This window comes from Fopius arisanus, unplaced genomic scaffold (assembly GCF_000806365.1).
Source record: "Fopius arisanus strain USDA-PBARC FA_bdor unplaced genomic scaffold, ASM80636v1 scaffold00040, whole genome shotgun sequence".
NCBI classification, from domain to species: domain Eukaryota; kingdom Metazoa; phylum Arthropoda; class Insecta; order Hymenoptera; family Braconidae; genus Fopius; species Fopius arisanus.
Window position 1 is genome coordinate 829,593 of NW_011887779.1, and position 17,182 is coordinate 846,774.

At 40.7% G+C, this 17,182-nt stretch overlaps 1 protein-coding gene across 1 annotated transcript in view; it reads right to left on the bottom strand.

Moving 5' to 3' along the window:
- Positions 1 to 1,263, bottom strand: part of Tet (Ten-Eleven Translocation (TET) family protein) — a 50,094-nt gene extending 48,831 nt beyond the window's left edge. The window contains exon 1 of the mRNA XM_011305035.1: positions 187 to 1,263. Coding sequence (XP_011303337.1) covers positions 187 to 1,263 — 1,077 coding nt within the window. The remainder of the gene's footprint in view (positions 1 to 186) is intronic.
- Positions 1,264 to 17,182: the final 15,919 nt, after the last annotated feature.

Here is a 17,182-nt window from a genome sequence, read left to right on the forward strand (position 1 = left end):
CGGTTTCGGGTGATGCGTGTGTACGGAGTGAATTTTTCTTTTAAAATGCAGCATTGCGCAGGGAGAAAAATTTCCAAGTGCATGCGCATGAAATGATTTCCGTAATTTGCCATAAATGACGGGAATTGGGGGTCAGTTTGCTGACCGATGCATTCAATTTGAATAGTAATGAAACTCTTGACTCACCTTTTTCTCCGTGAGTTTCTCGCACCTCCTCATCTTACAGATCTGATGACTCTTGTCGTTTCTGCACGGTGCACAATCGCCGCAGTTGTCCTTTCGCTGGCAGCCGATGCACTCGCCGCATCTTTTGCGCTTCTTTTTGGCGGGTTTATCCCCGAGTCCCCCATCCCCATCACCATCACCGACGCCTCCACCGAGATGTCCGTGAGGACCGCGATTTCCAGTTGAGGATACAGCAGCAACTTGTCCAGATGACTCAACATTGCCACTGCCATCCTCTGACTCCATGGAGTCACCACGATTTTTTCTCCTCTCCTTTTTTCTACCGTCGATCCTTGCCGACGGCGACGAGTCGAGAACCGTCGACATGGGATTTTGAAAGTTGGTGTGATGCAGCTGAGGATACTCCTGCTTGACAACAGTGAGAACTGTGTGATGATGTCCAGCAGGTGGTGCAAATGCCTGTACTGGATTTGAGCCAAGCAGTTGAATGTGTCTCTCATCGAGTATTTGTTGCTGAAGTGCTGGTACTTCGCGTGCCTGAACAGGCGCTGGCACCAGGGGATAACCAACAGGCGCTCTGTGTGGATGATGCGGTGGTGGAAGTGGTGAACCAAGTGTGTGAAAACTTGGCAGACCAACGGCCGACGTGACAGGTGGTGAATGTGATACCGAGGCTGGTGACAGAGGTGTGAGCGCTGTCAACTGTGGCTCTGATTCACTCGGTGGTGCAAATTGACTGGCAAAACTCGGCAGACCATCGGGATTCTGATGTAGCCCATGCTTAGACTCCCAGGGACGGTACTGACTTGCCAATACAACTTCACCCCTCGAGTCTATGAGTCTACCAGTCAGACCCTCGTAGTAATCCCACGAGGATGTCAAACCAAGACCAACGTCTTGGCTGTGAAGGGTTGTCAATGTTGTACCAGTGTCCATTGATACGTCACCGGAGAAACTGCTGAAGGGGGGCAAGTGGCGATTTGGATCACCAGGTCCAATGTTGCCTGGCGATACCGACAGGCCCACCGGAGGGCTCACCCTCTCGGGTGCTACCTCCTTTTTAACCTCGGCGCTCATCTTCTGAGCAGCATTCTCAAATCCATCACTCCCTTCACGAGATTTTTACACTTTTCAAAGATCTCACCGGTGAGTTATCACAACAAATTCTTATGATCTTTATGATTTTAATCGTTGATTCTTCTTGGGGCACCAACAGTTCAATTGAAACTACCTCGGACACTTTTCATGCACGCACGACATTCAATTTGTTTAGATTAATCTCTCGTTTAATTACAGTGATGAGTTTCGTTGAGCTTTACGGTTCTCCACTCAATGATTTTATTTTTTTTTTTTTTTGTACTCGACAGGTTTAGGCTACGAACTGAAGTAGATTGGTTTTAGTTTTCATTAATTTTTTTTTGTTTTTATCATTAATGTGTTTCTTTATTCCTGAGCGAAAATTCGTCAACGTTTTTAAAAAACTCGATTTATCTCAAACCTCGCGCGTTTGCTCGATAAAATTTGATAAAAATTTACTCCTCGGTGCTCGTTTAAAAAATGTAGAATACTTACAATGTTTAACTATAAATTCCTATGCTTTTAGACTCTGTCTGGTTTTTACTTGTGATTTAGTTTTGCTTTTAGTAACTGTGTGCGGAGAACTTGATGCTTTCTCGAATTAATCGGGAGATTTTTCTGTTTTCGGTTGTTTTATTTTTTTTTATCAAACTGTTTGCCCTCCGCTCATTAGAGTATCGTTGAATGATTAGTAGAAAATGGTAAATTCTTTGGTTTATGGTTTAGCTCACTTATTTCTCTGTCACACGGTTGTATTCAATTTAATCCTCTTCGAAAACTTTACTATATTCTTTCTGCTTACACTTTTCCGTTTACGTTTTGCTTCTCGCGATTTGGCACTGGCGGACTTTTGTATCGATATATATTTGTACACTAGATTAAAATACGTATCAATCCATTTGTCTCCCTTTCCAAGATTTTCTAAAATCCTCTCCTTCCTTTCAAACCTAAGCTCTTGGGATACGACAATATAGACACTACGTGATTCTCGATTCGTAAGAAAATATAAATCACTTGAGGTTAATGTGGCTTGTTTGAAGGCTGTTGATTTGTACGATCTGAAACACAAGAAAAAAAACTCATTTAAATACAATGATCAATTATCACGAAAACGTGAGCAATAAATTGTTCATTCACACGTGGGTAAATAGAAATAACATATCCTGCGAACCGAAACGACCCCGTCAATATTTTTCCATAATTATCCCCAAGTTTTCGACTTTGGGGAGGATACAGTACCACACCCACAACTATTTCTTTTTTTTAAACAAAAATTGTATTGTTTGCAGGTGAAAGTAAGTGAGAAAATTATGTTTAAAATAAAAAAAAGTATACGAGCAGGCCTGCAATGTGAGAAATACGAGTGAGTCAGTCCGGACTTGCCTGACATCAAGTAAGGATGGAGAACATTTTTTCTGTTATGTGTAATGTCAGCTGGTTTTTTTTTTAATCCATTTCGTTATCTCTTTGAGATTAAAATCCTGTTTTTATATGATTTTGATCCAAGAGGTGTATCATGGGATATTTCTTTTGGGATAAAACACCTCGACTGTGGATTTCTCCGGAGATTTCTTCATCGGTGCTTGTGAAAATGCCAATTCAACACGCAATGTCCCCCTCCAACCACGTGTGATACTGGTCTTCCGCGCACGTTGACCACGCGTTCGCCCGTTTCACCCTCAAGGTTACTATTACGAGGCCCTCCCTACTCATATCCTACCTATTCCCACGCTTTGGTATTCGCTAAACGACCTGTCTAAAATACAATCGTTCAATCATAATCCACCGTTTGACATGTAATTTTACGTCAACAAAAATAGAAAAAATTACTTCACCCATGTTTATAATCAGTCACCCCAATAATTACCACCAATCACTAATTACAATTATTCTTCAAACTTCATCGTATACGTTATTAACTGCAAGAGCTTATAATTAAAAAGAAAAAATATCAAGTAATTTACGAGTGAAAAAAAAAAGGTTTAAAATTAAATCCTCTCACTCTCACCAATTGAAATTTTAAATAAAAAAATGAATGGTCAATTCTTTTGAGTATTTTTTCTTTCTGATTTAGATTTTTTTCTGGTAGAAAAGTATTGAATGTGGTGAATGTTTTTGAACAGAAAAATTATGAACGCGTTGAGTTTGAAGCCATCACTGGCAACTGGAGCGTCGGGTTGGGGCCAGGACGAAATATCGACCGGGTGTTTTGTTGACTGTGTGCATGCCCCAGGCCTCTCACCCCCATTCCCCCTGACACATGGAGTCCCCCACACACCAACACACATACACAACACTATTGCAATATCATCCAACGTACATACGTCATTGATCGGTTGCACAGTTACATAGTGAGTAACGCGTGTAGTTTTGAGTCTACAGGTGTAAGTATCTCCATTTGTACCGGTAATACCAACACGCTCAGACAAGGGGGTAATGGGAAGTAATAGTTCACTCTTGCTCTCACTTGTACCATTCTCCCACTGTTTCAACACAAATGGAGTAAATGCGAGATCAAGTACGTGTGAACGAGCTTTCGCTGTCCGTGAAAACTTGCACTATCATTTGAGACTAACGCCATTGTAACGCTCACTAAAAAAGTCGAGGAAAACCGGAAATCAAGGGCATCGACAGAATCTTGTCAATGAATCAATTAAATAATTGAGAAACTGAGGTGAAGCAAAGGGAATTGATTATTTTCTATTTCTCCAATTTTCGGATTGATCGATAGGTAAAATTATTTTATTGTTTAACCGAGGGATTAACCGAATTTTAATCAAGTGATAAATCCATAAGAATACGTATTTTTATTGAATATGGAGAGGGACTCCTCTGGCGTTGTTCGAGCTATTCCCCTATCATCTGTATTATTGAAAATTGATGATAATGACGCACGTCAAATCATCGTCGACGGGTAAAATAGCGCGAGCACGGGGGATTGAACTTTCCTTGGTCGTTCATAAATCGTCTGGACTTGAATACCGCGAACTTTAGTCTTTAAAGGTCGCGAAACTCAAACGTCGCGATGATACGAAAACCAAGAGCCGCGGGTTGGTTAATACCAGTGATAGCGAACAGTGTACATATTTCTGCACCAAGATAACGTGCACCATCCCTCACCCCTCCATCTCTTAGCCAGTGAAAAAAAAATACCGATCATTGCCACTGACTTTATTTTAACTGTCATTGTGAAATGGCACTGATGAAAGTGAATGGAGAAAATGGCGGGCGATACACTGTTCAATTTTATTGTACCGCCACGACCCAAATAATCCCATCATCCAGTCACTTATCTCAGAACGGCTTATCATTTTCACATCTTATGAATATCTAATCCATTTACTCACCCCCGAAACTCCTTTTCCGAGGGTGTAGAAAAAATACTGGCAAAAAATGGCGGCATTATTTTTATACGAGCTGAAAGAAAAATGAGTGAATGGGACAGACGATTTTTTAAAAATTAAAAAAAATAAAAAGCCCGAGGTACGAAAAAGATCCGGTGCTGGTTTTCGTCTGTTGTGCTATACCAGAGGCAGCAGCTGGTCTCCATGCACTTTCGCTGAATCGACCGTAGCTAACGCACGAAAAATTCAATACCCGCCTCTCTTTTTCGTTAGGCGAAGAGAGAAGTCCCTGGACCCATAGTGCACGCTCCGTCGCTTTATACCCAGTGCGGCACAACAAAATGTGTGGATGGAATTTATTTCAAAACTCGTTTTGCTCCAATTTTCCCCCCCCCTCTCTCACCACCACCACCCCCTTGCCACTCTGTTACTTTTTTCCAACATGTGTGCCCCGGAGGTTACGTTTTTCTTGACGCAGTATGACGAATATTTCCTGGAAGTACGCGTTACGCCAGAAGGTCGGGAAATTAAATTAGTTAATGAGGTGGAATACAGATACATATTTGTTGAAATAAATATTTTTTAACCGGATCGGAGGTATCGCGGATTATCTAATATCGAGCGGAGTCAGTATGGCGGGCATTATCACCGGCCCCGACGCCATTTTCTCCGACTTCCGGTCTTGCTCGACCAATAATTTTCTCCTGTTACCCGCGATAACGCCAAAACCCGCCTTATCCCCGTTAATTTCCATTTTTCTCTGTAAACAATTGTCTTGCCGGTTATCTCATTTTTTTTTCTCTCTCTTTCTCTCTCGTTTTGAACAATTTTTTTTTCCCTGTGTGGGGCAATGGTGGCGCTAATTCTCAACCCCGGCCATCGCAGAAATGGTCGTGGTCGAATGGACAGAGCGAGGGGGTATACTGAAAAAATAAAGTGAAATAAAACTGCAAGGCAAAAAAGTCGCGACGCCGGGTCTTCCTCGGGCAAAAAAGCTCGACTACTTCTCGGGTACACTTTCGCCGACCTCGTGGCTCTCTCTTTATTTCTTTCTTTCTCTCTCTCCCCGTCCCTCTTTCTCTCTCTTTCTTTCTCTTTCTCTGCGACAAAGGCACGCTTGATTCAAGGTCTTTCACTCATACAACTCTGGGCTTGGTTATTTCGTACATATAAAATGGAATGGGACGAAATGCGAAACAGAGAAGTGCACACACGCAGGCGCACAACACAACTCTTAGGGCACGTTCTCTCTGATATTTTTCACCAGCAACGCGTTTTTGGTGGTTAGGTTTGCCCGCTTGTTCGTATGTTTCGGGGATTGTCGATTGGAATATCGATTTCTACTTTCAAATCCGCGAAATTTCATCGGTGACGCAGGGGATAAGAAATGGGGAAATTATCGAGAAAATTATTGAATTGGAGAAATTATTCTCATCCAGAGAATATATAAATGGAGATGTAAATATTTTCTAGGTGAATAATATTGGGGGAGATCGGTATGAGTTGATCTTGAAAATTATAATACCGAATTAAGGGATTATGGAGGGCGAGTGAAAAATATTGAATTGATTGGAAAATTGATTCGCCCGGTGGACGCAAATACGCGCATTATCACCGACCCTTAACTCCCCACCCAATGTCCACCTTCGAGATATCGGAAATGATATAAAATTGCGTCCACTGTGTCGCTGATATTTAAATTGGTCGGCTAAACCACAGATTAATGGCCTGTGAGTACAAGTACAGAGTCACCCTGAGCCACTCACACTCACAAAAAAAAAATAATACTTTATCAAAAAAAATTGACATAATACGAGAAATTATTCTGATATACCAATTTTGAAAATCAATTTCAAATATCCCTCCATCTAATAAATTGTTGCTTGCACAATAATTATTATCGATTTGAGTGTTTGCATTTTATACATTTCCTGAATCTTCCAGAAACATCAGTAAAAAATCTTAATGAATTCTTGAAAGTAAATGGTGGGAGAAAGACTTGTTATCGCATTTTCCGTTGGCCATTGCTTAATGAAAAAAATGGGAGTTCAGTGAACATGGAAATGAGCGCGATAATCGAACGTCATAAATAATCCATTCATGATTTTGAAAACAAATGAGTTTCAAAGGTGAAAATTCAGTGCAATGATGTGTCTTATGTGCACTATGGGAATTATAACTCGGTGATATCGATGTTAATCCTGGTACTTGGGTATTTGGGTACATCCTCACACCCGGAGAGGACGAAGAGGTAGAAAACGCGTTTGACGTTAATCCAGGGTCGTTACCTCGTTGCCTCGAAACACACATCCGGTGTACAGCTATACAAGTTCACTCGGGAAACACTTTCGTTGTTTTATACGTCCAACAGAAATTGGGTAATAAAATATTTCAAGTATTTTGGGAGTAGTTCGAAAAAATTCTAAAGAATTCACTCAATTTGAGAAGTAATTAATTCCGACAATTGAAGATTAACAGGGAAATTTAATTATTTCGTTTGAATTATTTTCAGAATTGATGTTGACGTCAATTTTTGAATTAATCAGAGCTCCAATTTTGGGTGATTGGCTGTAGAAAATCAATTCCGATGATTCTAAAATAATCTAATGAACTTCTAGGTTCTCAAGGAGTTAGGGCAATAACTGCGGTAAGAACTTGCATCCACCGATGGAAATAAAAAACAAAAGCAGTCAAAAAAGCCTAGCCCAGTGGAGGAGTTTGGGCCCGTAAATCTCGCTCCGGCGTCCGTTGTTCTCGCGCTACTCCTTCCTCACTTCCCTCCAACCCCGATACCCTCACAACACATATGCACACGTACATAAATTCTAAACTGTGCCGAAAGTCGCCTCAATTCTGGGAATCACCGAGGGAGAAAAATAAAACTAAAGGGAAAAACATTTCTCCTGCGGTTACGAAACGGTAGCCCTTTTTCTGTCCCGTAGTCTTCTAAATCGCGACCTTGAACGCTCCCCTTATTTTTTGCATCACCAAAAATCGTGTAAATCATCACTCAATTTCTCCATACACAAGTTAAATATTCGGTAAAAATATCCGGTGCTTGACTCACTCGATATTTTATTCATCAAAAAACTGCATGCACATGAGAAAAGAGGAGAGAACTCTCGTCACACTCATCTCTGCTTCTCATTTTCGTCCACAAAGACCAAAAGAATGAAAAAATTTTGTGAGAACGAGACGGGGTACAAGACGAATTATTTTCATGTCCCCAAAAACTGACGTGGGAGAAACTGAGAGTGAAAATCAGTAACGAAGTGATAAAACGAATAATCAAGTTGACTCGATTATTCAATGAGTTTTTTTTCAATATCTCCGAAATTAAGCTAGGTAGCAAAATTTTCGTAACGACCTTTCCGAGATATTTCCAAAAAACTTCTCAAAAAATCGAATTAACCCATCTCCCCACCACGTCGCTCCAGCAATTTAATTCTGCTCCGAAATGAGAGCTCAAAAGCCTCAAAAATGCCCAACAGCGGAAATCACGTGATGAGGAGAAAAAAAAATTCAATAATTCCCACCGAGATCCATCAAAACAACAACAACACATAACGAAAGAAAGAAAAAAAAAGCCCTCAGGGGTCAATTAACCCACCTCATCACCCACCATGATCATCCCCCCAAATCCCAAATGATGTAAATAAATAAATAAAAACCGTACTTGTTGTGTTGCGTTCAGTAAATAATTCATCCTCCCCTAACCGATGACCACCCAAAACTCGGGGATTCAGTGCTCGTCACGCAATCCACAAAAATTTACACCGTTTTACGCGCATTATTTGGCTGTGTGTTTTACCAACGTATCTCCGTATTGAATCCACCGAATGAAAAAACAAACGAAAACGCGATAACTGGGTATCACACGGGACGACGTCGTACGTCTTGGATATTAACGTCTCTCGATTCCTCACGCGTGTCGTCCATTCGTCGGCGTGTACGACTGTGTACGATCGTATGTGTACATTAAAAAACCCTCAGAGAGATTTCTCCTCACTCTCCCCACCCCCGAGAATAGCGTTAACAGGCTGTCCTCTAGTTTTTTTTTAATTCCTTACTCTCCACAGAAAAACAGCGCGCGCACCACTCAGTTGTATCTCTTGATAAATATATATTTTTTTCAAAATCACGAGAGATTTCAATTCAGTAATTACGACAATTCACCGACACGAGACACTGATTCAACGTTCAACTCAAACTCAAACTCACCGTAAACAAATGATATTTTGTTTTTTTAATTATTAAAGGATTAGGAATTTTGTTGATTCGTAACACTTGGAGTCACAGATAATTAAAGGTTAACTCGGGAGTTCGTCCTTTTTGTTTTTCGATTATTATTATTTATTGTTTTTGCTTTAGTTTTTGGGATATTTAGTGTTGATTTTTGTTTTCTTTTTTGTTGAAAAAAATGGTACCTTTGGTTGCGGGCTGGGCCGTGCTGTGCGTGCTCGCCGCGCAGTGACTGTATTGCTACCAAAGAGTATTCTTTGTCCGACCAGTCGCAGCTGCCCGCGTTTCGCTGACTCGGGTACGTACGGTGATTATCGGGCGTAGTCGGGGCCACCCGTGTCATCCCAAGTAGTGGCGGGAAGCCAGGATACCAGGACTACCCACTAAGGGTAGGGTGGAAAGGGCAAACCCTCCGACGGGTACTTCGGGGGCTCGTGGTGGTGGAACTCTAGTCTTCGGTCGAAGACGTGGAAGCGGTTGTGAGGCTTTTTTTTTTTTCTTTTTCTCATTTTCATTTTAACTCTAGGCTTTTCTGGGAGGCCGTACGCACGCCCGTGCGCGCGCAAAACGCACGCTGATTCTCACGCCATCTTGATGCAACCCTCCAATCCTTCGGGGTGGGATGCTGGAGGGTGTTTGGGGGTTTTCAGAGGGGGTTGGCTTCTTTTTCGAGGGCGTTTTGACGGTCGTCCACAGGTCTTTCTGCGCACTAGATATTCACCGATGTTTATCGCAAGTTAGTCCAGTTTTTTAAATTATTTTCTATTTTACATTTGCAAATTTTTTTTTGAGGTTTCACACGGTTTTTGCATTTTATTCATTTTCAGAACTTATTTCATGTTCTGTTGGTCTACTGCAACTTTTAAATAATTTTTTTTTAACAGCTTCTTAACAGATTTTTATCAAAAATACTCTTCCAATGAGAGAATCCATCGGGTGGAGTACTGGTCTCAACTTTTCCTCGTAATCTCGAATAGTCAGATAGATGGGGAAAATCGTTACTATCGATTGCGTAGATACCGACTCTCGAGTTTAATACTGTCGACAGAGTTTTACGATGGGTCTTTTACGGTTGGCCGAAAATTTTCACGACTGCAACGGCCGTTAAGGCGAATTGCCACACGAGGACATAACACTCGTCGACGATTGTCTTCCCGCCAAGATCTGAGATAGACATTTTGGGCGTCGAGTGACGATTATCAGGGTTTTATAGATGTTTATCGGAGGTGCCAACGTCGTAGCCACTGTTCAGATTCTTCTCTCATTTTATTTTTTTGTGTCGATTGCGTAACCCCCATGTGTTCCGAGGGATTTCACATGTGTACGGGTGCATTCAGAGGTGTGGTAAACAACATATGGCCTTGACGAAATTTTCATGGGCCCAGGGTTGACCATACTGGGAAAATTCTCACTTAGGAAAAAATCCGGCGGCAATATGGAGATGCTGAGAATAATTTATTGTTAAATCTATCCCAAAATTTTCCCACCAAATTCTTCATTCCATATGGAGATTTTATTTTTATTATTTTCATTCACTTGTAATTTATAATGTAATATCAATTATTCTCAGCTTCTACGTTTCAAAAAAAGCGTCGAGGCGTTAAAAATAATATTATCATTTAGTTCCACGACTAAAATAACCGCATCTCTGATTAATTTTACATTCTCGCCGGCATAACAAATGCCGACGCTTCCCACACAGTTAAAATCATCAATTTGCTGAATTAAGATGTTAAAGAATTCAAAAATGTCTGAAAAACTCTGACAAAAAGTCCTGCAACCCGGCAATTAAGAGGAATCTCACATCCGTTGTAAGTGCACTGAATAAAAAAATCCCGAGACAACATATAAATTAAATTCAATCTCGCAATGAGTGCAGCTCAGAGTCACGTGAGTGCTCATACTGAAAAAAAAAAAGAACAGCTCTCCGATTTTCCCAGGTAGATTTTTCCTGCATATTTTTAACGGACACCCGGTCACGCATGCAGACCAAACACATCGCGCATTTATCACGCACACATACAAAAACATTTTTTTTTTCCACGAAAAGTCATTGGATTTATACCAATAAATTTTTGTCTTCGTCTACCCCAAAATATATTTCCGATCAATTCAAGCCAATCAAATGAAATACTGATGATAATATATTTGAAAAATAATTAGAAAGATAGAATTTATTTTTATAAATTTGCTTGAGTGAAGAAATATTTAAATTTTCAATATTGAAAAACACGAATTCCCAAACAAAAATATATTTCCGTGTGTAAATAGGACTGCGCTTATCTGTCCCCGGGGTAAATTTACCTAGAGTTTTATCGCGCACGTTGAAATATCTGGTCCGTCGGTGACGATACGCCCCGGGACAAATCTCATTATCATAACAATGCGTTATGCAGATATAAATTAATGCGTATTCTTCCATCCTCGGGGTTGATACACAAATGCGCTCCAACCACCGAGTGACAGTGGAGATGCATCATTCGTCCTTCTATTTCATTATTACTGGCCTGTCGAAAGAGAAAGAGATGAGATCTGTCACTTTCACCCCATCCCCTATTTTTCTCATACTCTCTCATACCATCACTTACACTCTCGCACCTCTGGATTAAACGATCGCCATTTTATTCTCAGATATCAGCTCTTTCAAATTTTTATATCTCTCATAATAACAATTACAATTTTTTTATATTCCGCGAATCACGAAAATCGCGGAATCGTGATAAAAAATCCCAAAAATTGGCGGGAAAATTAAAAAAAAAAAATAGATAACAGTAATGATGGACTAATTACCTGAACAAGTGGGTTGAATACAGCACATATCTCTCCCCTGATTTTCAATCGAGGGGATATCTCGACCCCTTCATTAGCGACTCCCCAAAACACTGTCCATACCACTGAATCAACCAATGCCACTGAATTTGAGATGACGTCAGGTGTGTAATACCCGTAACACGAATCAATATTGATTAATACCCCGATTAATTCCTATCGTTAATGCACTTGGTCGCACCCGTGTGCTAGGCTGATGCACATTACTGGAGCGAATGGGCCGAATTTGTGAGATGGCAGGACGATTGAAAATCGAGGCCAATACCGGAAATGAACAGTAATGAGAACCGGTCACCACCGTGGACCACGAGTGACTGTCGTTAATCCATTTATATTCCACAATTATTACATCCTCACAGGTAGATGAAGCATCTTACTCTGGTGCCCCTTCTCCCTCCGCATTTATCGTTTTGTCGCAAATCGTTGAAATATTCTGGTATATAAGACCTATTTATCCCATCGGTATTACGCGGCGCGGGCTAATATCGATAATAGCTTTCTAATTAGGGAGAGAATGCGTAATCGTTTGGTATAAAATTTGTTACGCATTGATAACATAACTGAATCGATGAGGGATGTACTGTTACGTTCTCGTTCTATTATTTATCGGCTATTTTCACAGAAGGTGCTGTTACACGTGAGGTTGCACCCTGTTCGGATATAATTGCAGATATCAATATCCGGTTGAGCCAAGTTTCTTCACAAATTCCAGATTTACATTTCTGTTGGGTATCAATTGGGAATTTTATTCATTGTCATCTCGGGTTTGTTGATGAGGTAATTATGGAAGGATTCGTCGAGTTGTGAGAATAGTCTGCAGGTACTCCTATTTCGGGGGAAAGTCGTTACGAATTTATCTGTACATGACTTTGAGGGTGAGTACTCTATTCTCGGATTTCGGGCTTATCGAATCCAAAAAAATGCATTATTTTTATTTAATACTAGTTTTATCACGATTTTTCTTTCATTTTCACGAGCATGAAATGTTTTTTTCATTTCTTGTTCGACGATTGTCGTGTCTGATGGACTTCATTGGCTCGTTTGAGTATATAATTTCAGAGGAGGGGACTTGTGAAATGAGAAAAGCTGAGAGCAGGTTAAAGGGTGGAGCTCAAATCAACCGGGGATCGAGGGGGTTAAATTGAAGATTGCGAATTCACGGGAAAATTCGCTCTCTCAGTATTCGATTCACTCTTTATTAATTACGCGGGCGGGGGTAAATGAATGGAGGAGGGGAGGGGAGAGATTGTCGAGGAAAATTGCGAAGATTTTCTCCGTTCAATGGATACTATTTTTAAGAGAAATCCTTAACTCCATTTTCTTACAGAAAAACGTGCGGAAAAATTGCAATAAATTATGCATAAATTTTTTTTAAACAAGTACTATTTTTTTTTTTTTTAATTTTCGTTTTTACTAGTCTTTTTACGCATTTAATTGATTTTTCAGTGGATATTTTTTTAATTTGAATGGGAAGCGTCATCTCAATGCGAAAGAAAGTGCTCCTGGGCGTTACCTTCAATTGAATTCCATTTCTCAATAGAAAAATGAAGGAAAAAATAGCAAAATCCTGGCAGATGCCTCGAGGATACAATGATGCTGAAATAAATCAGTTTATCGACTAGGGAGAGTGAGAGAGTCTGCGATCAGGTAGAGAATAGAAAACCTATGGACCACCAGTTGTTGTCCCATTGTGCCAAGGAGCCCAGTGGTTCCCAACGTTTTAAAATCACTGTATTCTTGCATTGAGCGACACTGATTCAAAATTTTGCCTGAATAGGCAAATATGTACACCCTTTTCTCTTTTAAAAAATCACAAAACTGTAGAAATTCATACCTCAACTTTAATTGACACTTCGGTCAATGAATTCAGAATAAATGTCTAAAAATCCCTCTCCACTCTATTAAAAATGGTTTTAAAACCTCCGAGATGCTGTAATGTCTTGAGATATCGTGAGAATTACTCATATTTTCCCCGGGATTTAAACGAAATTTGAACCGTGAATGCGGCTGTTATCCCCGAGAAATCGTTGAGCGAGATTGAAAAAACTAGAAGGGGATGAAAGTTCGGTCTGATTTACCGTCATTACCGAGTTTTCGGTGTACTCTGGCTCCACCAGAATTACGGCCTTTGGAAAGTTAAAAAGCAAAATGGCTGACGCCAGCCTCCCTGCGAGAAAACCAATTGAATTATTGGCTGAACCGAGCAAAAACTTTTCACCCTCTCCGAGACCATAGAGTCAACATAAAAAACATTTTTTTTTCTTGCCAAATCGATTATTACCCCCGGTCTCGATATCGATCGATCAGTCTCCTGGGAATTCCAGGAAAATTACACCCCCGATTCCTCAATTAATTAACAACTAATCAATAAAAATTGACAGAGAAAAATGTAAAAGTGAAAAATACTTTTATTCCTCTTTCAGATGAGATCAGATGAAATCAGATGAAATCGTTATGGAACTCCTGATGGCAGTGATCGATTGAATTTTTTTTTCAAAAATCATTTCGCCATTTCTGGTTGCCAGGAAGCCGACGTCCAACAGCCCGATGGTCTTTTCAGTGGTAGAGCATACCTGACATTTCGGCTTTATCCCATCGATTCACCGGTTCTGGACCTCAAAAGATCCCTATCTACCCATACAGGATCTCTCTTCCCCGATCTATCGATCTGACGTCACGCATAAACAGATAAATACCCAGGAGTCGTCCCTGTGGAAGTAGGACGAGAGAAAAAAAAATAGCGAGGATGCAGCTGCCGTTAAAGGGCAAATAGAGGAAAGAACGGAGAAGAATGAAAAATAAAAGTAATTCTAATTTATTGACGTCCATGCGCAGTCTCCGGGATTACAACGAATCCGGATCAGACTCGCTTTCATGTCTCACCGTTTGTTGTTGCACCCGAGAGACTGTAAAAAAATTGAATGAACAGGGAAGGTGAATTCAAATGTACGGAGACCCCGCCATTGATAATGAAAGATAGGAAATAATTATTCGACCAACTGAAACACGTTTTTCAACCCTCACCTGTTCCAATCCCTCACAATGGAAACATCTTTACCTCTTCTTTCATTTCTACCATCTCCCATCGGTTTGGGTGGATTTTTTTTTCCCCCCCACCCCAGTGTTTGTTGGACGCAATGTGAATGTACTTTATAGCGAAAAAAAAAAGAGGAATTGTAATGGCGGCTTTGATCTCGCAAGGAGATCGCACAGCGCTGAAATTCTCTCTCTGTCTTTTATTATTTTTTTTTTTTTACTTGTTGTTGCCATGTGTGCTGCGACAAACAGTGGCAATGCAGCTGCTGAGTTGACACGCGTCCATTGTCGAGGGTTGAGAAATCGAAAAATGAAAAATTGTCGGACCTTCACCTGGGCACAATCTCACTGCTCCTTCCGGGCCTTTTTATTGGACCCGAAAGGTGGCTGGCGAAATTCGTTGACGGCGTTTATATCATCAATCTTCGTTCGACGAATTTTCGAGATTTTTTGGGCCTTCTCCGGGTATCAATTGCACACATCATTGAAATTTTTTTCACAAGGCCCAATTAAATACAATTATCACACAATTAAAATCAAATTAGTCCCAAAAATATTTATCCACTCAACTGATTTCATCCGTAAATCCCCAGCTCCCCACATAATAAATAAATTCCTAATGGTGGCCCGGACTGGGGAAAGAATATTATAAAAATTTTCTCAGTGTGGGTGGTCATTTCCTCCCCTAAAAGCGCATCGGAAAGGGCTCCACCGATAGGGGTAAAGTCATTGAGTAAATCGTGGGCAACTCCATTGAAGAGGGCACGCGTTGAAAAAAATTGGGGCACCGTACCCTAATATTCCGGGTGCCAAAACACCTAGAGCTATCCCCGCGGCTCACCCTCGCCCTGGGGTCCTACATTTGTAAAACTGACTCCCATCGTTCCAACACACCCTCCTTTTCACTGGAAAAAAAAAAAAGAAACCGCATGTATATATGGTGCACCACCGCAATGATGGGCCTCTCTGTCCCCCCAGTTGAGCAAGGTGGAGCATGATTTAACCCCTCAGTCCCCTCTTCCAGCCTTTTTATTTCACCGCCACTAATCGTTTGCATCCACACACACACCGCGTGCTCCGCGAAAAAAAAAATATGAGATGGCGGAGGATGAGGAAGAGGATTTTTTTTTAGGATTCCTTTGAACTGAAGAGTTGACATCTCCGGTGATGTGGGTGGCACTTGACCCATGCCTTTTCACATGTGCTCAACTGGAACTACAGAATTCAAAGTGCTCAGAGCATTCAAAGACATCTCGAGGATATTATTTATAAAAATTATTTCTATCCGGGTCTCGTCGGGGGAGCCAAGTTATTTGACGGATTAATTACGTTCTTCACTGTCTATTTTTCGCCTACATTTTTCAAATTAATATTCAATGTCATTTTATGGCAGCGTAATTATTCATTTGATGCCTCTCATTTAATTATTTATATCATTCTCTCCGATCTCATTGAAAGAGAATTATTCTCCGAATTTTGAGAGAAGAATTTGAAGAGAAAAGACTCATCTCGATATTTCTCTCATCGCATCCTGCCACTGCTACTGAATTTTCCCCGAGGGAGTTGCATCCACCCAAGGGCTCCATCAAAGGAAAATAACACCCAAGATCACTTCCGTCTTGACATTATCGAAGACGTATATAAATACCAGGTGACCAGGAAAGGAGAGGGCCGTATGAAGAGAAAATACCGTTGGAAAAATCATTGATGGATGAGGAGTAAAAAAAAAAATCATCTCAGCATCCCAACGAACTTATTCCACAAGATCGACTTATCTCGAATCGATATCCCAGTGCGTCATGTCCCGAGAGGTGTGTACCCCAGTTAAAACATCTGCCTGGGGGAGGAATTCTGGCGCGTGGCGTTTCCATATTTTTCATCTCTCTCACTTGGCCAATGAGACGTTTCTACCTTTCATTCCCAGGCCGATCTTCCGGTTGGATAAGGCCCTTTACCCCCCCGTTCCCCCTACTCTACCCCCTCCTTCACCCTACCCCATCATCCCAAATGGAGACGACGTGTGAAAATGTTTGTGTCCACGAATACGCGCACTATCTTATCACAATTTTTTTTTTTCCAACTGGAGCAAATAATTTTAATCCAATAAATAAATAAATGAATAAATTAAAATTGATGAATTAATTTTATTATTATTCAGATAAATTGATTTTAAAAATGAATGAATTATCGCAGGAATTCACAATTTTTTTTTTTAATTTTCCTATTTTTGATGGGTAATATAATATAATTATATAATTACAGTTTTTCGTCGCTGTCTTTGATCTTTTACCTGAGGACGACTTCGTTTTGCCCCACCCCTGATTTTTACGTGACAATGACGTCTTGATCGTCGGGGCTAGGGGTCAATGGTCAGCTGTTGAGTGGAATTGAGATGAATGAGGAAAGGTCTTCTGGGCAAATGAGTCGAATGGTGCGGTTGCATTACACTGAATTCGCGAGGGTGTTCT